This window comes from Nanorana parkeri, unplaced genomic scaffold (genome assembly GCF_000935625.1).
Source record: "Nanorana parkeri isolate BGI_ZX_2015 unplaced genomic scaffold, ASM93562v1 scaffold331, whole genome shotgun sequence".
Taxonomy (NCBI): Eukaryota; Metazoa; Chordata; class Amphibia; order Anura; family Dicroglossidae; genus Nanorana; species Nanorana parkeri.
This window is the reverse complement of record NW_017306599.1, coordinates 1,308,347-1,331,155: the sequence shown is the minus strand read 5'-3', so window position 1 is coordinate 1,331,155 and position 22,809 is coordinate 1,308,347. Positions and strand designations below refer to the sequence as shown.

Below are 22,809 nucleotides of genomic sequence, written 5' to 3'. Positions count from 1 at the left end.
TGGGGTGGTGTTTTTTTTTTTGGTGGTGGGGGGGGGGGGGGGGGGAGATAGTGTATTAGGCTCCATTCACATCTGCAAGTTTAGGTGCACTTAGGGATTCCTGCATCAGGAACTTGCGTTTTCTTGCAGCAGGTATCTCTAATGTAGCGTTTACAAGCGGCGACTGTCACCCATTTTAATGATCATGTGCTGCATGTTAACACCTGCACATCGCATGTAATATGTGATATGATTTCATGTGGTTGATTACATGCAGCTGCTGTCACCTGATCATTAAATTGAATGGGTGACAGCTGTTGCTTGTAAACACCAGATTAGGGATTCCTGCTGCAGGAAAGTGCAAGTTCCTGATACAGGAGTCTCCAATCACACCTAAACTTACAGATATGAATGGGGCCTTATTGCGAGTATATTATTGTCCGCAGCACCATACCGGATATTGCTAAATTTTATTTTGAAGTATGAAATTTGGCAAGCGGCCCCCATGGGAGAAAAAAAATTATTGAGTGGCCCCCGGGAAAATCGAGTTCGATACCCTTTCTTTTAAATTATCCAAATAGGGAATTAAATTACCCTCGGACATCCTCAATCTAATGTACTGGAGTTGGGCTTTAAGACTAGATAAACAGCTAGGCTAGTAGAATCTAATACATTTACAAAAAGCAATTTTTCAGTGAAACACAAGCCAAACATTTTCAGTTTTGGGTAGAATGGGGCTTCTAATGGACATCCGATACCTAGGAGTGCCTAATATTAAGGCTAAGTGAAAGTTTGGCACATCACTTAAGCCCACCATTTGTTTTAAATGTTAATTTACCTTCTTGTGGTAAGATGCACTGTGCAATCACATCACGCAGTTTTTCCAAAGCAATATTGGAATCTTCACTTCCATTCTCTGCATCTTGGATATAAACATTTTCCTTAGGTTTTGTCCTGTAATGAAAAACATACCAAAACAATTATCTTATTCTGTTCATTTCATTGGGTTTTGAGGTTCAGAGCTGTGTCTTACTGAAAAAGACAAAATAAACTAAAAGTCCCTTTTGGCCAACCCCCAAATGAGGCAGGGTATAAAGGTGCCCACACACCTTGCGATAAATCGTATGATAATTGCGGGAAATCCCACGATCGTACGCGATTATCGCAAGGTGTGTGGAAGACGTGCGACCTCTCCTACTATAAGGTCGCACCACTTTTATCTTATGAACATATTCGAAAACTCGCCGAGAATAGTATGATTGTCGGTGGGTGTGTGGCATGTTCACAAGATAAAAGCCGCACGGGCCGGTGTGCGCAAGCGCACACTGCCCGTTTAGCATTGCGGTCATCGGAAGCCCGCCCCGCAGGCTTGTGATCATCGCAAGTATGATCTGCCTGTCCAAGATAGGCAGATCGAACGTTTTTTAAATTACCTTTCAACCATCGCAAGACAAAAGTCTTGCGATGATTGTAAGGTGTGTGCCCAGCCTAAGACATGTCTCCCCCGCTGAGTTCCTTAAAGTGTATTTCCACTTTTGCAGCCAAATTGGGATAACACCTGTGTAATATCTGTTACATGTTCCCATTTACATCACATAAGTTAAAAAATGCTTTTTGCAGTTTAAATTGCTTTTACTTGGGTTGGGTTTCTACTTGGCTTCTTAAGGGTTAGAATTTCTAATTGGTTTCTCCTAGTTTGTTTTGTTTGTTTTAGGAGGGGCTTATTTCATCATAATGCTGACCATACACCTATAGATTATTTGCAGATTTTCTATGGTCAGATGGAAAAAGTGCAACAGATTCCTCCATCTACTCTAAACTGTGTGGACGGAGGAAACTTTCGCTGGGCCAAGCTTCAGTATCTTGCTAGTCGGCCCCGCTGGTTCTTAATATACCTGAACAATGCCTGCATCCAATCAGATTGTTCAGGTATATTGAGAGCATCTGACCATAGAAAATCTGCAGATAATCTATAGGTCTATGGTCAGCTTTATTCATAAAGTAGTTTTGAACACTGCCTGTTCTAACAAAGGGTTAAAGGATTAAAATACTGGCTTCTGCACTGCATGCTAATGACGTTAATGAGAGAAACACAATCCATAAATTTAGTCCCAGGTCTTTCTATCAGAACATATCACTGACGGTGGATTCAGCCATTTTGCCTGCTGCCATAAAACATCCAAAAAGGTAAGGAGATATATTTTTGTATAAAGATAGAGGGGTTTTCTCAAATTCAACTGCAAAAGTGGAAATATACTTTATGTCTCAAAGAAAAGGGGTTTTTGCACTTTCTTGATATAAAACCCTTTAAAAAGAGCACTTGCCTTATGACACACCGAACAATAAAGGGTCACTGAAATTGCACCTTTAGAAAAGTCTTAGATGGAAAACAACATTTTTGGGTAGTATACTATGTGTGTATTTGTCCTTGGGTAGGTTTCTCATTGCAGTCTGTTCAATTTTAATTGCCTCCTTTTATGAGCAATTCCTGGTTGTTAATCAACCACACCAAGCACAGGAGCAGATCCATGCTTGCCTGGTCAATTTGCATCCCTGGGCTTACCTGCATGGAGGTACAGGATGCCGTGCCAATGCACAGAGTTGTCTGTTTACCTGACATGCCCCATGCCCAGCACTGACTTTTCATTGACAGTGGCACCCACGTGGAACCTTGCTGTCAAAATGCAAAACACTATATACAGACAGGGATTGTCCTTCCCCAATTGGAGTATGATGTAACAAACTGCCCTACTGCTTCAGAAACTACCCCTACTATCTAGAAGAGGACATGAAAGAAACATGTGTGGTCACATACTGACCAATAAAAGCTCAAAAAAGTTTAAAAACATGTGATTCTTTTTTTTTTAAAGTAAATGCTAAGCTGGTCATTAAATTATCTATACCCTTTGTGCATTCACTTATACTTTAAGAGTTTATGCACATCAGTTAGTTAAAGTTAATTTTCATCAGCAGCAAAACCGCCTAAAAATATACCTACTAGATTGTAAATCCCTAGAAACACCACCCAACAGAAAAGCGCTGGAAAAGTTCTGGCACCATAGTCACTTCTACAAGAATGCAGATGGTGGAACCTGTATATTAAGACTGGCCAGCACTTGTCAAAAAAGTGTGTTTAGCTTAGTAGATGCACACCACCAAACTCTTGGGTGTACAGCACTATTCCCACAACCCAAACATAGTGGATAAGGTGTTGCTCCAAACCCACTAAGCACACAAATGTGTGGTGGCACACTAGGGTCAATAAGGTTGGTTTATCTGTCTTTCGCTTTTTCTTCTCCTATTAAGATAACGAGATATGAGGGCATTCTAACAGAGGTTTCTTTCCAGACCACTCTAGCATATTGATAGGGATGGATAGTTTTGTTTGTTTCATTTACCCCAATAGCTTTCTCTTGCGCAGGATGGGATTATTGACAATGTTTAATGGTTTCAAGTTGACATTGAGGTCTTGTATTCTCATGTTGGCAAGCTGCTCTGCATGTGCTTGCTGTATCCCGGCAACCATTGCCTGCAATGGAAAATGGTACACAGTCTAATTAGTTCCTGTGAAACTTTAAGACTGAACATCCTCTCAAGTGATCACAACAGATGACTCTTTAATGTGATAATGTGCTGACAGAGATAATACACTGTAATGCCCTAATGTAAACAGCGCATGCCAGAATTTGCATCTCTGCTATCCACACCTGGGATAGAAGAAAGACACATTTGTCCTATGAGGGCAATTATTCCTTATGAGAGCCTTTGTCTGAAGTGTAACCTGAACAATCGACTTGAACAAATTATTAGGCAGTCATTTTCATTTCTGTGATAACAGCACTCCCATAAACATCTGTGTGATATTAGCAATTAAGGTTTCTTTCACAAAATTTGTATTCATTTTGAAAATACACAAAACATCGGCAAAATTCATACAAGCACCGACCGGCGCAGTGGCGACAATTAAGGTTTCTGAAAATTGTTTTACTGATACATATCAATACCATCAGTTTGAAATGTCTTCTATGTACATAAGGGAAGGTTAAAATCTCTTACAATGTTAACATTAAGGCAAAGCATAAAAGACATATACAACCTTATCCATCATCATCTGTGCAGATGGCAAAATATTATCCAGGGCTTCTGTGGAGTTTAGCCAAGGGTGGTCCAGAACACCTTCAATGGTGAGTCGTTCCTCAGGCTTAACTTTCAGCAGCCTACAGACAATACATATTTAAGTGAAGTTCAGTTTTTGCTAAAAATCAAAAGAATGCAGTATATACACATGCCAAGGATGTTTCTGTTCTTGAACAGTTAAAGTAGGGTACACATGCAGGACGGTACATTCGGCCAAAATTCCCTGTGTTGGTGACACTATGCCATTTGCAGCAGTTGATCCTTAGATTGACATCTACCAAAAGGAATATGTTGGAAAATGTTCAGCTGAACAGAGCTTGCAGCCAAATCAACTGCAAGCTCCGTTCAGGTATTCTGACAGCAGCCAGTGGCCGCTGTCAAAATACAAAGCTGAGCGGCTCTGTGATCTGTGCTTGGCCGAGTGGAGGATCTGTAAATATGTGTAATACTCTGTGTGCAGAACACACACTGGAGTAAACGTTGATCGCTCCAGTGTTTTTAAACAACTGGGGACACATAGTACTATGTGTCCCCAGTTATGAACAGGAAATGCTTTACATCACTTCCTGTTCATTCATGAGTTTCTGAATAAGTAGAAGCACTCAGTACAGAGAATTCTATCCATTCATAATATTTACCAGCTGCAGTTTGTGAATGATTGGGAAGCCTCTGTACTGAGTGTTCTCCATTCATTCAGTGCTGAGGCTGCAGAAAAAGCAATTCTGTTTAGACCCCTAACAATAAAAAATAAATAAAACACAACCAACCCCTCCCACCCCATATTATACATGAGCAACAGTGTGCACTATATTGTGGTGTATGCTATGCACATGCGCTGTGGTGCTTTGTTAGAATGCATTGCTGTGCTTGATTTATTTCTTTTTAAATAACATTTACTGTATGGCAGCACATGGCAAAGCATTGTAATATGCAGCGTTGCGATTAAATGTACGTCTATATCATTTACCACAACACACACACAAACATAGCGCGCAAACCGTTTTTAACATAAGTTGTTTATTTACAGTTTTGAGTTCCTTCATTTTTTTTTACCCTTTCGCAAAAGGCGCAATTTAATATTTACAAACATTTGTTATTTATTTATTAACTCAATACCGTTTTATCTTTAGATTTAGTCAGAAAAGTATTTTTTGTGTACTGATACTGATTTTAGTGTGCCTTTATCAAGCTGTGTATTTTTTCGGTTTAATATTGATTTAATAAACATTTGCAAAATTATCGCAGGACCTATAAAATTAGTAGCACTATTTTTTTTTATTCTATCAGGCTTTTGCTTTCAGGAAATATATGGTTTGGGGGGGGTTTTTACAAACTCTCAAAGCAATTGTCAAACTGAAAAAATGGTTACTTTATAATTAGGGATGCACCAATAATTGGGCCACCGAAATGCATTGGCTGAAAATTGCACTTTTGGCAAAATGCCAAAAGTGCCATATTTTGGTCGAAAAAGCGGTGCATCTGTGATTTCTCCCTTCCCCGCTGGGTGCTGCTCTGTGTCCAAGTGGGGAGGAGAGGAAATTGTCGTCACAGGAGGCCGAGCGGTGCAGGAGAAGAGAACGGAGTGGCCGGCGTCTCTCCTCCCCGCACAGCCTCCTGTCACAGATCAGGAGAGTGGCGGTGTAGGCGGAGACAGCTGTCAGATCGAGCTCTCCTCCCGAACCACTCGCTCAGCCTCGTGTGACAGCCGATCCAGGATGGAGAGCAAGTACAAACACTCAGTGATCAGCGATTGCTAAGTGTATGTAAACAATTGAGGACAGAGTATGGTTACAATATCTTCAATTATGAATTAATAGGAGTGATCTACATCACCTCCTGTTCATTCATGATTGAGGATATAGTAAACACACTACCGTATTTGCCGCCGTATAAGGCGACTGGGTGTATAAGACGACCCCCTACTTTTTGTGTTAAAATATAGGTTTTGAGCTATACTCGTCGTATAAGACGAGTATAGCCCAAAATAATGGTTTAAATGCAACCACTAACCTCCATGGCGGTATTCCCGAGTGTGGCTCGGGGTTAATTTTCAGTACCAGAAGCGGTAACCCCGAGCCACACTCGGGATTACAGTCTCTTACCTTGTCCACGATCCCCGCAGTGTCCGCCATCTTCTGGGTTCCGTCCTTCAGCTACATACAGTATAGGCTGAGCCTATCACGGCAGGCTTCGTATTCATTAAATACAGGCTTTGTATGAATGAATACAAAGCCTGGCGTGATTGGCTCAGCGCTGTATACTGTATGTAGCCGAAGCTACATAGAGTATACCCGGCATATAAAACAACCCCCGATTTTCGGGCGATGTTTTTGGGTCTAAAAACACGTCTTATTCCCCGCAAATACGGTATGTCCACAAGTTATGAATGAACAGGAACACTCAGTATAGAGAATTCCTGTTCATTTATAACAGGGGCTGCAGAAAAAGAGATAAAGGGCTCTGTGTCCTAAATCTCTTTTTCTATTTTAAAAAAGGGAAATATCAGGGGTCTGTTTAGACCCCTAATATTTCCCCAAAGCCCCTAAAAGTAAAGTAAAACATATTTAATAAAAATGAATACAATATTTTAAAAAATGAAAAAGTTGACAAAAAAAAAAAAAAATTGAAAAGTTAGAAAAAAAACATTTTCAGTTTCGGCCTGACATTTTTTTTCATTTCGGTTTTGAAATTTTCATTTCGGTGCACCTCTATTTAGAAAATGCAATAACTTACTTTCTGACAATGTCTTTTGCCATTTCAGAGATCTGGCTCCATTCCTCCTCTGGGAACTCAAAGCTTCCTGTCATAATCTTCTTCCTCATATCCTTAGGGATTGTCCGGCTGTGGTGTTTGGAGTAAAAAGGAGGGTAGCCGCACAGCATCACATAGATAATCACACCTAAGGACCATAAGTCACAGCTCTGGGAGAGACAGAGACAACCACAGAGTAAAAACATAAAACACGTAATAGTGATAGGTCCCTGTATGCACGCAATGCATACATGTGTTGGAGTTGTGATCAAATGTTTTTCCCACACTACCAGGAGGGAAAAATCCCGTAACACTACCTCTCAAAGAACACAGTTCTGACATTTTCTGTGTATCTTGGTGCTTGACTTAATATTGTGATAGCTCTATCTGTGAATGCAAGTAGCTTGGTGTAATTAATATTGAAATTGCAGAATGCCTGAAAAACAATGCTTCTATTTATGTTTTAATAAAATATGTACATGGGTTCTAGAATGCAAACAAAATTGACTGTTCAGCCTATACAGTCTAAACCAGATCTAAAACTCAAAAACGAAAATGTAATATATTGCAGTTTACCAATCCTTACATGTGGTAGCTGCATTAGTTTTCATTTTTAGGCTTTTTTTCCCTATTATTATCACCATCATCATTATGTGGCATCATCACCCTGTGGGGAGGGTAGTGTTAGATGCACTCACTGATTTTTAGATGGACTTGACTAACAAAAATAAAGCCAAAGTCTTGTTAACACTTTTTAGGCAGTTGCAGCAATATTTTTTTCCCTTTTGGGATAAAGGTTTTACTTATATAAAATCTGACCATTGTAAGCACCCCTGTCAGTGTTAAGTGGTTTATCTTAACCCTCCATCTGTCCTGTTTGTTGGACAGCATGGCCTGTTAAAGAAAGTTGAAAAAATAGACTTACTGGTCGGGCCACCAAGTGAAAATAAAGGGAAAAAAGCCCCAAAAAAGAAAACTGAAGTCACCATATTTAGAGACTGGTAAGGTGCAATATAGAAAAGGTTTGAAATGAAAGCTGTTGGGCAGACAATTCTTATGTACAGGACTTTTGCAGTACGGCCATCACAATAGAATAAAAGCTGGCTAATCCAGATGTTCTTGCAGCAGTAATTCAGAATGCACACAGAGCCAGTGACTTGTCATTGGTTCAAATCGGTTAATGGAATAATATCATGCAAAACTATGGCACACTAGAAACATTTCTGAAATATTCAATGGCTGCCACAAAGCACAGATCAGTTTTAAAAAGCATCAAAGACATTTACCTTGTTATATGTGTATGGTGTTGGGGAGGTAGGAATAATTCCTGACTTCTCTTTCTGGTGTCTTCTTTGTGCCTCTAGAACCTGACAGTTACAAAAGCAATGCATTAGTGCTTCAAGAAAAAAAAAAAAAAAAAAGTTCTAAAGTGCTAAAACTGTTTGTATATAAGGGCAACCAAAACCTCCCAAGTTTCTGTAAGAGGCATTTCACAATAAAAAGTACTACAGGGCTCCAAACTTCAATTACAGCCCCAAGCTGTCCGAATGACTAGAGATTTCCTTGTAATACAGAGCAGGCAGGTCCATTGATCAGAATTCTCACATTGAGAGGATGGGAAGGGATGTGTCCATCATGCAGCATGTGTAAACTGATCTCTCTGCTCTTCAAGGTTATATCAGGAGTATTGGCGGTTGTGTGAGCCTATCGAAAGCTGTCGCTCTTGCTTGGAACTCTGAACTCGCTGGCTCAAGGTATAAATATGAACTAACTAATGTGATCTTTCCAAGTTACCAATATGAAATACTACAACCCCAATTCCCAAAAAGTTGGGACGCTGTGTAAAATCTACATAAAAAACAGAATGCAATGATTTGCAAATCTCATAAACCCATATTTTATTCACAATAGAAAACATGTCAAATGTTTAAACTGAGAAAATGTACAATTGTAAGGAAAAAATAAGGGTAATTTTGAAATTGATGGCAGCAACACGTCTCAAAAAAGTTGGTACAGGGCCATGTTTACCATGGTGTAGCATCCCCTCTTCTTTTAAGGTCTGGGAACTAAGGAGACCAGTTGCTGGAGTTTTGGGAGAGGAATGTAGTCCCATTCTTGCCTGATATAGGATTCTAACTGCTCAACAGTCCTGGGTCTACTTTGTCGTATATTTTATCAAGATGCGCCAAATATTGTCAATTGGTGAAAGGTCTGGACTGTAGGCAGCCCAGTTAAGCAACCAGACTCTTCTACTACGAAGTCATTCTGTGGTCATAGATGCAGTGTGCGGTTTAGCATTGTGCTGCTGAAATAGGCAAGGCCTTCCCTGAAAAAGACATTGTCTGGATGAGAGCATATGCTGCTCTGAAACCTGGATACAGGTGAAACTCGAATAATTAGAATATCGTGCAAAAGTAATTGCAGTAAGTGCTGCAAAAGGGTCCCAAACCAAGTACCGAGTACATATGCATGCTTGTACTTTTCAGAGGTCCGATATTGTTCTATGTACAATCCTTGTTTTATTGATTGCATGTAATCTACTTTTTTGAGGTTGTGGATTTGGGGTTTTCATGAGCTGTAAGCCATAATCATCACAATTATGACAAATCACGGCTTGAATTATCTTGCTTTGCATGTAATGAGTCTATCTCGTATATTAGTTTCACCTTTTAAGTTGCATTAGTGAAATAAATGAACTTTGCACCATATTCTAATTATTCAAATTTCACCTGTTTATCTTTCAGCATTGATGGTGCCTTTCCAGATGTGCGAGCTGCCCATTCCATACACACTAATGCACCCCCATACCATCAGAGGTGCAGGCTTTTGATAACAAGCCAGGAGGTCCCTCTCCTTTTTAGTCAGGAGGACGTGGCACCCATGGTCATCAAAAAGAATGTCAAATTTTAAATTCGTCTGACCAGAGAACAGTTACAACAGACCATTTTAAATGAGCTTTGGCCCAGAGAAGACAGTGGTGATGTTCAGATATGGCTTCTTCTTTGCATGATAGAGCTTTAACTTACATTTTTGGATGGCATGGCAAATTGTTTTCACAGACACTATTGTGGAATATAACATGGGTGCAAAAATGGAAAAAAGGGCCTCAGTCATGAAGGGGTTAAAGCAGTGCTGTCTGAAGGGGCCAGAAAATCACAGGCATCCAATACTGATGCCCGTGCACACAGAGATTTCTCCAGATTCTCTCAATCTTTTGATATTACGTACTGTAGTACATAACTGATGATATATTTAAAGTCTGCAATTTTACATTGAGGAACATTATTCTGAAATTGTTAATTTTTAGACAAAGCATTTCAGATTGGTGAACCTCTGCTCTTTTTCACTTCTGAGACACTCTAAAAAGGTGGCCATACACTTTACAACCCTCGCAAGACTTTTGTCTTGCTAAGGTTGTAAATAATTTTTTTTTAAACGTTCGATCTGCCCATCTTGGACACGCAGATTGTACTTGCGATCATCACAAGCCCGCCCCACGCGTGCGCACACTGGCCCGTTCGGCATTTGTCTACCGAGCATGCCACAAACCAGCCGAAAATCCTACGATTTTCGAAAATGCTCCTTAGACAAAAAGACGTGCAAGCGTACAGTAGAAACGGTCGCATGCCTTCCATACACTTTGCGATTATCGTACGATCGCGGGATTTCCCGCAATTCTCGTACGATAATCGTGCAGTGTATGGGCACCTTAAGATGCCCTTTTTTGCCCAATCATGTTACTGACCTGTTGCCAATTAACCTAATTAGTTGCTAAATGTTCTTCCAGCTTTTGCCATTTAGTACCACTTGCATTGCCAGCTTTTTTTCTGCCCTTCCCAACTTTTTTGAGATGTGTTGCTGCCATCAATTTCAAAATGACCTAATTTTTTTCCTAAAATGGTACATGTTCTCAATTTAAAAACATTTGATTTGTTTTCTATTCCCTGACAGCGCGGACCAGTGCTGAAACCGTCTCACGTTCCTGGACCAGGAGCGTAGACGCAGCCTCATCCTCACTGGCAGAATCAGGATGTGAGGAATCAGATTTGGTTTCAGAATCAGATTAGATTTGGGTTTCTCTATCCTACTTTACTCAGTTTAATTACATTGCGTAAATGGAAATGAACTGGGACTTTGTGTAGGCTTATTTAATTCAGATCATAATACATCTATCTGAAGGGCTGTATTTAGAGATCGAGCTGCCCTATGAACACCAAAAATCATGACAATCTTTTGTACAAGCTATGCCCCAGGTGATATGCTAATTTCAGGGTTGGAAAAATCAATGCTAGAATGTTATTTTGGAGGCCCACAATCTTGCTGTATATGCAGAACTACTAAACCCAAAAGGCCACCAGAAATGAGAAAGGAGAGACTGTTTGTGCAGTTTGAACAAAGATTCTGCAGAATCCTCTCAACACCCCCTAGGGTGAACCCATTTTCAGCAAGATCAAACAATGAGAACCAGTTCGTACTGGAATTATGAAAGAATGTAAACATTAAGTCTTAAATTTTTATCATTGATAAGGGTCAGGTGCCTCCTCAGGTCTAAGAAAGCCATTTCCCATTCAAATGCCTGAACTCATTCCAATAAAATGTGCTGCTCCCAGGCAATAGCAACATCAAACACGCAGCTCTGTATTCATACATTCCCCTTTACTACAGTGCTCTATTATGTGATCCGGTTATGCAGGAGACAGCATATGTTATCAGCATGAGGTCAGGCAGTGGCACAGCAACAGACTCTTCAGGTGACCTCTCACCTCTAATGCAGGCCATGCACACAACACATTCTAACAGATTAATAGCAGTCATTTAGGAGTAGCTGAAGGAATAGCTCAACTTTGAAAGCTGTGCTCAAAAAAAGCAGGGAGAGGACAAAAGACTACTCACCAGTGTTGCCTGTTGTCTCCCTGCAGCTGATCTTGTCCCCATACCTGACTTACCATGGCTTGATCTGCCCTGTGCTCTGTGAGGAGGGGGCCATCTTGGTAAAAGCAGGGCTTCCTCATGTCATAGCCTCCAGTAAGGAGAAGAGTGAGCAGCATAGTAATGATCTCACCAAATCTCACTCCAAATCACTTGAGATATGCAGTCAGTGGCAGCAGTGCTGTAGATCCTACAGCTATAAGGGTGTGGGCATAAGAGTGCCTAGGCACACGCACATACCAGAAATTGTACTGATAATTTTCAGTAGCAATTCAAGATAAAAGGTACAGTATATTTCCCGGGTACAGCTTAGGCATAATTTGCACTTCTAGATGTTCCTTATAGCATAGTAAATCTTCACTACACGAGCTGAGGAACAGCATTCAAGCTAAATAATGCTCGAAAGGTCAATTAAATTTACCACATTGGCCAACTGACAATTTAGATAAAAGTGCAAAATAATGAGTCAGGTTCAGTCAGTCATAGCAATTAGCATTACATTTTCTTTGTCAATTTCATAGAGGCATTAATATTGGTAATGCATTGGTAAAATGTTGTGCATGTGCACCATAGTCTAAAGTCATTCTCAGAGTACATTAGGATACAATATACATTTTTCACAGGTAAACAATTATATTTATGCTCATTTAAGACTACATATTTAGATTCCTATAATCCCATTGTGACTGGCTCGTATTATTGAGCCAATTTCTAGTCCCGTGTTTCTAAATGCAAAATAAAAATTACCTGAGGAGCTACGTAGTAAGGGGTAAACTGTGGTGTCATTAGGTCTCCTTGGTCTATTTTTGCAAACCCAAAATCACACAATTTGACTGGAGCATCCTGAAACAAAAAATTGTGAAAGGACATGGATGCGATGTAAAGTGGTTAGTTTAATTCTTAACTTGGTAAGTGTAGAAACTTTAACAAACACATTAGAGAATTAGAAAGCAGGCTGCCAGTTGGAGCAGAAGATCATGCGGAGATGCAGAGCATGTGTTTGCAAACACACATTCCATAAATATAATCTAGAGCTGTAATTAGTGCAAGAAAACTGCCTACTGCATAAAAGGATTATAACAGTCTTACCAAGGAGTTATCCTTAAACAGCAAATTCTCTGGTTTCAGATCTCTGTGGGCAATGTTTAATGAGTGACAATGCTGTAGGGCCAAAGCAATCTGTAAAAAGAAAACACAAGTCAGCACAAGGAGTATTTCTCCCCTACAAGAAGAGCTGGGTTAACATATTAAAAGAAAATTATAGCGTATTTTCAGCAAATATACATTTCATACATTACTGATGAAGTGGAAATGCAGGCCTAAATTTACTGGAATGCTGGTACTTACACTTCAGTAATTCCTTTTAAGAAAAATAAAACCTGTAGAATGCATCCTATTTCTGCACATACACTGCCTGCATCTGTGTTTGGCCGGCTTCAGATGCCGCTTTAATGAGTTGGGAATGCCAAGTGACATAGTCCCAGGCATTCAGAGCTCCTCCTATGAGAAGCCTCTGCTCAGTTCCAGCTCACATTGCTCTGCTATTTCACAAAGGCAGGTAAAAAAAAAAGCACTTTATCTGTAGAGGTGGCTCATTGGAAGGGAACTTGATGCACTGCACATGGTCATGGTAGGATTTAACGCGTCAATATAGCTTGATGCACTGCACACGGTAATGGTAGCCTTTAACGTGCCTATATAGCTTGATGCACTGCACATGGTAGGAGTTAACCTGCCTCTTTTGATGGGACACCGGTTCAATAGCAAGCATCCCTCATCATGATGAGTGCGCATGGAGGCGCAAGAGTGGGAGGAATTTAGCACAGTGGAGTAAAAGGCAGAGAGAAGATTTGTTTGGTTAAGTTATATGTACACACAGAGTCAGATTGTGACCCTAACTATGGTCTCCTTGCCTGTAAATCAGCACTGTACTGAACAATTGCTGGTAGAAGGATGATAAAGATATTGGCTTCAATCCACCTGGGCCGACTGACTTTATAGCACTGCTATGCAGCATGGCCTGAATAAGTAATCAGCAAAAATAGCTACCCTTGTACATATATAATTAGAAGCAATACATTGAAGCAATATTTTTTTAAATTGTAGCACACAATACTAAGATTATTTGGATCCAGGTGATCACAGTCTATTTGAAACACTTTAAAAGTCTATAGATTTCCTTCAACCCACACTATGGAGATCTAAATGTTCCACACATCCTTGGGGCTCCACAAGCAATTGAACCAGAAGGAGTAGATAGTCTATTAGTGTATCCCATGGCTACAATGGACAATGTAACTAGTGACATATGTTAAGGCTTCCTAGAGAAGCATATAATAAAACGTATACAAACCCATTAGTTATAATTTTGTAAATCTGCATTAAAAAAAAAAAAAGAATTATATGGCTGGGCTTTCTTTAGACACCAATCAATATAAAAAGGTTTGACATGCTATATTTTGTGGACACTGGACTTAACCCAGGATAGGCTTGCAGTCCACTGCAGGCCAATAAAGCACAATACACATTTCTATTAAGCCCAGTAAAAGAGTACTCAAAGTGGCTGAAACAAAACAGTTATGCCAAGTAGTTGGTGCATAGCATATCCTCATTATAACAAAGCAGGCAATAAAGAGAAGTGAGAAGCTAGGTCCCTCTATTATGCCTTTAACCCTTAGTTGTTCATTGCAAGACTGCTGGTGGAAATTCTGGAACTTGCCTGCTTTGTTACTTGGCTGGCTTGCTTCTCAGTGAAGTGCCGGTGCTGGCTGATTCTGTGAAACAGCTCGCCCCCCTCCATCATCTCCATAACAAATAGGAGCCGTGCCCTGTTCAAAAGTGTTAATTTAAAGAGTGGGTCAATTATCAGTGAGTACGCAGTCAATGCTGATGCTGGTCAACAGAAGGAGCAACCTTGCCTTTTATTGGTTTTCCCCATTTGCTGCCGTGACAGAATGTGGTTTGATTTTGGTGAAGGTTGTGCCCCAGATTGACAGCACTGGCACTTCTCTTCCAGCAGTGTTAAAATCAATCTCCTGCGATTTTATCATATACTAACTTGCTTGGATGCAGGGTGCCACTAAAATTAGCCAGTTAAAGCTGAAAAGCTATAAAACACTGGAGGAAACTAAACCAAAAATTGTATGAGGCACAAGTGTGTGTGTGTGTTACAACTGTTGCAGAATTACCAGGAACCAATGACACCAAGTACATGGCCTAGTAATACTGCCAGCTGTTTGTAACCTGTGTTATCCAGCCAAAATGGCCACCTCATGCAGTAGGTAATGTGCCACTAATGATGGCCATACACTGTGACAATTGAGGCTGGTTCTTGATTAACCAGCCAAAATTTGCTCACTGGGTGGCCCTGTTGGCAGCCTTCCTTCTGGTATCCTTCAATCAGAAAATCGAAGGAGCCAGGTAAAATATTTTTGGTGGAACAACGAAAGCAGCCACTCGGCTGCCGTCACTGTTCTGTTATTTTGAGAGCAGCAAGCCCACAGCTGTCAGAGTACACTAGCCCAGCAGGAGATTCGTCCATCCACATTATTTAGCGTGCATGGAGGATTATATTAAATTTTTTCCGTTCAGCTCGAAGTTTGAACGAAGAAAACACAACAGTGTATGGCCAGCTTAACTGCTACATGAAGTAGACCCTCATTATTTAAGGCTCAATTCAGTACAATATAGTCATTGTACAAAATGTACCACATGTTTACTGACTTCATGTTGAGTTCAAGAGATGAAACACTGATCAGGTATGAACAATTTATAAATAGAGCTACATGCGTTACCCATAGGCCCCAATGAGAGCCTTCCTTCTAGTTTCAGGGACACGAAAGGGAGAATCGGAATGGTTGTTGCATGCAAAACAGACCCTTCTTCCTTCAAAGACCCAATGTTTTATTAACAAATCCCAGTTAAAACACTAGCTGGTAAGTATCACAGGAAATGGGATACTCTACATTTTTCTAACTAAATTTTCCAGCAGCTTTAGATATCATGGGAATGAGTTAGAAATCCTATCAGTCCATGACCACTTTAGGAATATATGCCCTTACTTCCAGTTCTGGAGACTGCTGGATTCTAGTTCTTTCCATTTCTACTTGAAGTGTTTTATTGCCATTTCTGACCTTATTGGGCTGATCTTCTATCACTGCCTGACTTTGTGACCACTGTGGAAATAAAAGAAATCCACCCACTGGGAATAAATGCAACCATAAATAAAACAACTCTTCCCCACACTAACCAATACTACAAAAATAAGTCTGGACTCTCACTCCTCTTTAGGAATTATTTTAAATGATTTGGATTAGAAAATAGTTTGACTAGTGTGACTTTGAACTCTTTTAAGGGCTTGTTTACACAAGACAAAAAAAATGCATTAATGACATATTTAAGGCGACATTAAACCTTGGGGTTTTTTTTATTTTCATTTTTATGGTGGCCAGACTTGCTACCACCTCAAGTGGTATCCAGACCACAGGCTGGCCTTCCCTGTACGGGTGCCTCCACCAGCTAGCCGACTGCTGTAGAGGTACCCGTACGTGCACGGTCACAGCCTTGCCTGCACCAAGCTGTGTGCTTCCATAGACACACGCACAGCATGCGGCCAGCCACGCCTCCATCCTTGCAGTCATAGCTTGATTGACAGCAGAGGGAACCTATGGCTATTCTGCCCTCAGTACCGTCCCCCGAAGCCAGGAAGTTTGGGGAAACCCGTGACTTTCCGGTCACGGCAGAGGAGATGAGCGGCTGCAGGTAAGTTTGGGGGGTACAGGGCTTTTAGAAAAATGCTGGGTGTTTTTTGCCTTGATGCAGAGAATGCGTTAAAACAAAAAACACCCAGCCTTTAATACTACTTTAACCCAGTTATATTTTACATAAAATTGTGAATGCCACAGGTCACTAGACACAGTGATTACACAACTACCTTGTATAATACCTTACAGAAGAGTAACAGCTGAAAGAAAAAAAAGCCAGTATTCTGTAACAATGTGTCTATCATAAATGGCAGACACAATAAAAGTAACATTCAGCTCAATGTATGTGAATGTAGAACTACCCTAAAAGAAAAATTAACCAGTAGAGACCTGTCCAGCAAATGGAATTCAGAATCTTATTAGAGAGGTCATTGAAACAAGACACACTGGAAAAGAAACAACTCTATGTAAATAACTTGAAGTAATTCACATGGAAAAAAGAATTTGAACTAGGTTATCCTACTAGAGGAATCTTACATACAGCTACAGGACAAATAATTGGTGTTCACCCTTCTGCAAAAGAATAAAAGTAAATATAATGAAACAGAAAACAACATATACAACATTCACATTGGTTGAAAAGAAATAGTAAATTTAACAGAATCGTCTGGTCTTACCTTGGACTAGATTCGTGGGGAAACTGCACACTGTTTGCATAAACATCGATGATTTGCACAATGTTTGTATGTGCTGCACACAGCATATGTAATCGTACCTTCAAAAGGAAGAAAAGAAAAAAACGTAAGAGGTACATGGTGGGGATAATATAGGAAAAGAAACAAGTGCTAAATTGAAGGAGAAGCACAATGAGGGAAATTTCTCAAAACTGGAGCAGAGAAAATCTGGAGCAGCTGTGCATGGCAACCAATCAGCATCTCTCTTCAGTTTGTTCAGTTAAGATTTGAAAATGAAAGAGAGAAGCTGATTGGTTGCCATGCAGAGCTGCTCCAGATTTTCTCTGATCCAGTTTTGATAAATTCCCTTCAATGTGAAAAAGGTTTGCAGGAATGTTTTTGTAGATATTAATGTTCTTAGTCAAAATACCCAAACAGTGACTGTTTAGTGAGGATAGGGGAATCCCCCAGTTGGGTCTCTGTATTCTAACAGAATACCCATACAGTCAAAGAATTTTCGGACCAGCTCATTTGACAAAAAAGTAAATTGGAAATTTGACTGATCGAGTCAGCAGGATTTCGATTTGAGCAGAGTATGACCGCTTCAGGGCTGTGCGATGCCTTGTGAGTGTGTGCCTAGCCTGACAATGTTTATACACAGTACAATTGTATATCAACCTCATCAAAGGCAGAGAGTGTAAGTGGTGCTAATTACAGCTTATCTGTTTGCCATTGTACTGAGAAAAAGAGGTCCTTTGTGTGTAAAAAGTGCTATCAAGTACGATAGAGGAGATAATTGGCACAGGAAGACAATGCCACAATGTAAATTAACCATGTATTTTCAGTTTTCTGTACAAAAGAAGTCACTGGCACAACAGTAAATAATGAGAAGTGGCTCTCACCCTATGGGAGGTACCTATAAACAATATTTGTTGTCCAAAAACAAAAAACAGACTCCCAGAGACAGTCTAAAATTATAACTGTCAAACTCAACTAAGCTGGAAATATGCGTTTGACATTCAAGTTGCTTTCGGCTAACATACACACTGAGGATTGCAGCTTTACACACATGTAAAAGACAATTGCAAATGTGTGGCACTCAATGAGAATGAGTTGTGTACCCAATAATCCTAGCCAGCACAAGGGCTTTCACCCTATGGATCCCCATCATTTTACTCCTTAATACCTGTCCTGACAACTGTACCAGAAGTGATACATGCTGCTTTATCTGCATCAAAAGAAAGAGAATTACATTTTATTTCAGCACCTCAGCTAAGGTACTGTTTGTTACACAAGGGCTTCTAATGTTATTGTATTTTATTTAATGACAATAGGAATGCGGGGCCAACTAGATTAGGTCAAGCATAATGCAGGGCCAGACTAAACCATGCAAATATACACATTATATACATTTTAAAAAAGTAATCCCCCTGACTGATGACACTCCCTAAAGTGTTACCTTAATCTACCCCAAAAGATGGTTTAGTTGTTCTTTTTTGCAGATGAGCAAAAACTCAGTATTGATGCAGTCACAATGTGAACCAATGAACTATTGAGAAACATAAACATAAATGGTGCACCCTGCATGAACGTTACCTTAGACTGCCCAGGGGCCGAAGATAAAAGCCTTAAAGTAAAAGTACAGTACATAGTTTTGGACAGATTACGGAAGAGTTAGGAGGTGTTTACTGCTATCCAAGGCTTCATTACAAAAGGTTACATCCTGGGCTGCTGACAAATGTTTTACCAGACAGGAAGTGAGGTAAATTCCTTAGCAGTAACACAGAAAGGGGTAGGCTAGAACCCCTGTGAAATTTTAATTTGTTTGTGTAAATAAGGAAAAATCTCTTCAACGGAGCACTGACAAAACTAAGAAAAATGGTTTTGGCTTGACATACATTTTAAAGTGTATTTAAGCCAAGAACAAGAATTATATATATTGGAGCTTACCAAGCCTAAGGGTGCCAATTAGGGATGCACCGATATTTTGGTACTGAGTAACGATAATTATTTTTCGGTACTCGCCGATACCAATTACAGAGTACCGGAAATCCCATTCAGGAAGCCAGGTGGCGTGTAATGACTCGACACCTGGCTTCCTGATTAGCCGGGCAGCGTGTAAAGACTCGCCACCCGGCTTCCCGATTAACAAGAAAGCCATCCCAGCCTGTCCCCTCACACCTCGGCATGTCCAGCCTAGAACGGTCTTCCTCCGGTACCCAGCCGGAGCATAAACTGGGCAGCGTGTAATGACGAGCTGCCCGGCTTCCTGATACAGGAAGTACTCGGACTAGGCGGCATTGGAGCATTTGGCCGAGTACGAGTACTCGCCCAAATACTCGGTATCGGTAGTAAAAGTAGTAAACATCACTTCCTGCTATCAGAGACCGGGGAGGAGAGCGGAGGGAGATCATGTACTGATCTCCCTCCATTCTCAGTGCACGGAGCTACATCGCCCGTTCCCGGATGGCGACCATAAGGAGGAGAGGTAAGGAGGGGGCGCACAGAGACATGCAGCATACAAGCGATCGGGCGTCTTTACAGACGCCGGACCGCTTGTATGTAAACGGCCATCGCTGGCTGTTTAAAAGTCTGGCGTTTCCCGCTCGTGCGCGCCAGGGGGCACGAAGGACGTCCAAAGACGCCCACCAGCATCCAGAAGACTCCCGTCCGGCCGTTTCTGAACGTTCGGCGGACGGGAGGTGGTCAATGTAGTTCAATAAGGGTTAGCTACAACTATGACAAGACAGATTTTCTTTCAATAAACTGCTCCAAAAAGGTAGCGTTGTCAGGTGTTTTTGTCAGGTAATTAAAGAATGACTCCAGGTAACGAAAAAAATCTTAGCCCAAAAAAAAAAAAGCACTGAACCCTTGCAGTGTGCAAGGGTTAAGAGCTGGTTTTGTCTAGGGGCCCAAATAAAGTTGTATTACTTAACTGATCCTCGGTCCCCCAGTGCCCAGCATTCACCTCTCTCCCTCTCGCTCCAGCTATGGACTGTCCCTTGACATCCTCACGTCTATTGCAGGTCAATAGATCTGCATAATATGTGATAACGTCAGCGGTCCTTAGACTATCAAATCACAGGGCAGAAAAGGCTGAAGGGACCAGTCTAGCATCCTGGGAGGGAGCCAGCGGGACCGGAAACCAGGTGAGTAAAACAGCTTTGAGCCCCCTAGACAAAACCAGCACTTAACCTTTGCAATGCTGGGGTGGCCCAACTTTTTTGTTTGAGATCAAATGCCTTGAGATCAAATGCCCAGTATATGGAGTGGTTTAGAAGATTTTACTGAAGAAAGCCACAGAACAGAAAGCCAGAGTAACTGCAGAGAAAAATGAATCCCTCTCCATTACAAAAATATACAGGGCCTCATGTATCAATGCATCCTGAATTGAAATAATGTTGTAGAGTCGTATAGGTTTAAACTTCCATGACAGGTCTGATATGGACAATGTTGATACATGGGCAAGAGGAAGAATCTGCAAGAGCCAGAGCATTGCACCCGTTGTCCACTGCGGTTACATTGCTTTACTAGCTCCAATGCAAAAAAATAATAAAATGTACATTTTTTTATTTTATTAATGTGTGTATTTATTAATTTTTTTCACAAAAAGGACCTTTTCAAATACTTATGTAAGTTGCCTATTAACAGTCCTTCCAGTTTTAGAAACAGAAGCAAAATGTCCTAATTATATTAAGGTCTACTTCATTCACACAGTACCACAGCATGCACAACTTTGTGTGTCACCCTTAATACACTACTGTAATGGACCTGTGCTGCAGTGCATTGCAAGGTGATGCACTACCATGTGTTGTAGTGTGCTGTGACTGGGTCAAGTCCAGTCTTAAGTGTGCTGAGATGTGTCGGCAGCCTGCGTCTTAATGTGTTTGCAGTAACACAATGCAAGACATACAAAGTCACCATCACTACAGAAATGTAATTAAGTTTTATATACCGACATTTCGGGGGCTTGCAGGGTGCCTCTCAAGGCAACAAAGTGAAAAAAAAAAAAAAAAAAATACCTTTTATGAAGGTCTAGTACCATCAGGAGTGCAGCGTCATACATGGACGGTAACAGACTGAAGCATATCACAAAAGCATGAAGTGAGCTTTGCCTTTAGAAACTATAAAAATATATATTTTAGTTTAAACTGGAATCCTTCAACAGCTCAGACAAAGTAATGTGCAGACCTGGGTGGAAATGCACTTTTGTAAAATAAAAAAAAAATATTATAAAAAACCATAATAAGAAGTATTTATGCGCGGGCACAGATTAACAGAGCTCACCTCATTTCTGGCTTTTGGCCGATCTATAAGAATCTTCAGTGCGAACCGCTCTTGAGTTGATTTTTTCACACAAACCCTAAAACAATGAAATAAGCTTTATTAAATCTAAAATAATATAGTTCTATAGGACTTCTACTAAGAATTACATGCAGAGTTAGTAAGAAGGTGTTTCTTCTGCTCCCAACTTGGAGAAAATGTTTCTAGTTGGGCGGTATATTTTGTTACTTTGATGGTGACAATCTTCATCCCTCTCCACACATTCCCTTCATTTCTAATTGTTCTCGCTTCCTCTGGTTTCTTTCCTTCAAATCCCCTTCGCGCAGGCTTTCTGATCGGGCTCACCTGTCAGTTTTTCTGGCGGACCTGATCAGATGCCCAATGTTAGTCTATGGGAGTGGTATCTAAAACGGATGCGCGCCTGCTTACATCCGGCTACGCCCGGCCAGGTCCGGTATAACAAATAGATCAAAGTTCCATTTTGCTGGGCCTGATCATGCCGGATCAGGGGTAATCTGATGTAAACAGACAAGCCCATTTACATTCGATTCCCCATAGACCAACACGGTAATTTCAATATGGAGGTAAAAACTAGACGGACACAGATGTCACAACGTTGACATCCCTACCAATCATCAGGGGAACCGTGGTCAGATCCCCTCCTTATCGGACCGCGTGAAAGGGGCCTTACTAATTGTCTTTTTCTTTCTTCTCACATTAGGGGTGACTGTAGGCCCTATTCCATCTCGTCTATGGATGTCTGCATTACCATTAGCTATTGTATATGTTTTTGTTAAAACCAATGATTATTTATTACATGTATTTATATAGCGCCAACAATTTACACAAAGCTTTACATAGTTGCACATTCACATCAGTCCCTGCCCTTTAAAGGACCTTGCAATCTAAGATCCCTATCTCACATGCATACATTACGAGGGCCAATTTAGATAGGAGCCAAATTAACCTTTCAGCATGTGTTTGGAGTGTAGGAGGAAACCAGAAGACCCGGAGGAAGCCCACGGAGAACATGCAAACTCCTTGCAGATAGTGACCTGACCGGGATTAGAACCGGAGAGCCTTCGTGCTGCAAGGCAGAGGTGCTAACCACTAAACCACTGTGCCGCCCATACAAGAAATATAAATGTAGTGAATAAAAAGCAAAAGCAAGAAAACCTACCTGTTTTTGGGTCACGTGACTTGGTTGCAAGAGGGAGCCCAATAAGACAACTACAGATACAGTTTAAGTTTGATTCATCTTTAACAAAACAATTATTACGTATGCATTACTTAAGGCGTAACAAAACCTACAAAAACAAAAATGTAATATATTGCAGCCTACTAGACCTTAG

General features: G+C 40.7%; 1 protein-coding gene across 2 annotated transcripts in view; it reads right to left on the bottom strand.

Annotated features, from left to right (window-relative positions):
• MAPKAPK5 (mitogen-activated protein kinase-activated protein kinase 5) overlaps positions 1 to 22,809 on the bottom strand; it is a 42,818-nt gene that overhangs the window by 7,466 nt on the left and 12,543 nt on the right. Inside the window, exons 3-12 of one of the 2 annotated variants that reach the window (XM_018558315.1) lie at positions 21,461 to 21,536; positions 17,177 to 17,274; positions 14,516 to 14,624; positions 12,886 to 12,975; positions 12,544 to 12,639; positions 8,154 to 8,234; positions 6,850 to 7,037; positions 4,076 to 4,196; positions 3,378 to 3,508; positions 814 to 933 (exon numbers count right to left, since the gene is read on the bottom strand). In XM_018558315.1, coding sequence (XP_018413817.1) covers positions 814 to 933; positions 3,378 to 3,508; positions 4,076 to 4,196; positions 6,850 to 7,037; positions 8,154 to 8,234; positions 12,544 to 12,639; positions 12,886 to 12,975; positions 14,516 to 14,624; positions 17,177 to 17,274; positions 21,461 to 21,536 — 1,110 coding nt within the window. The remainder of the gene's footprint in view (positions 1 to 813; positions 934 to 3,377; positions 3,509 to 4,075; positions 4,197 to 6,849; positions 7,038 to 8,153; positions 8,235 to 12,543; positions 12,640 to 12,885; positions 12,976 to 14,515; positions 14,625 to 17,176; positions 17,275 to 21,460; positions 21,537 to 22,809) is intronic. The other variant, XM_018558314.1, reaches the window with a different exon arrangement.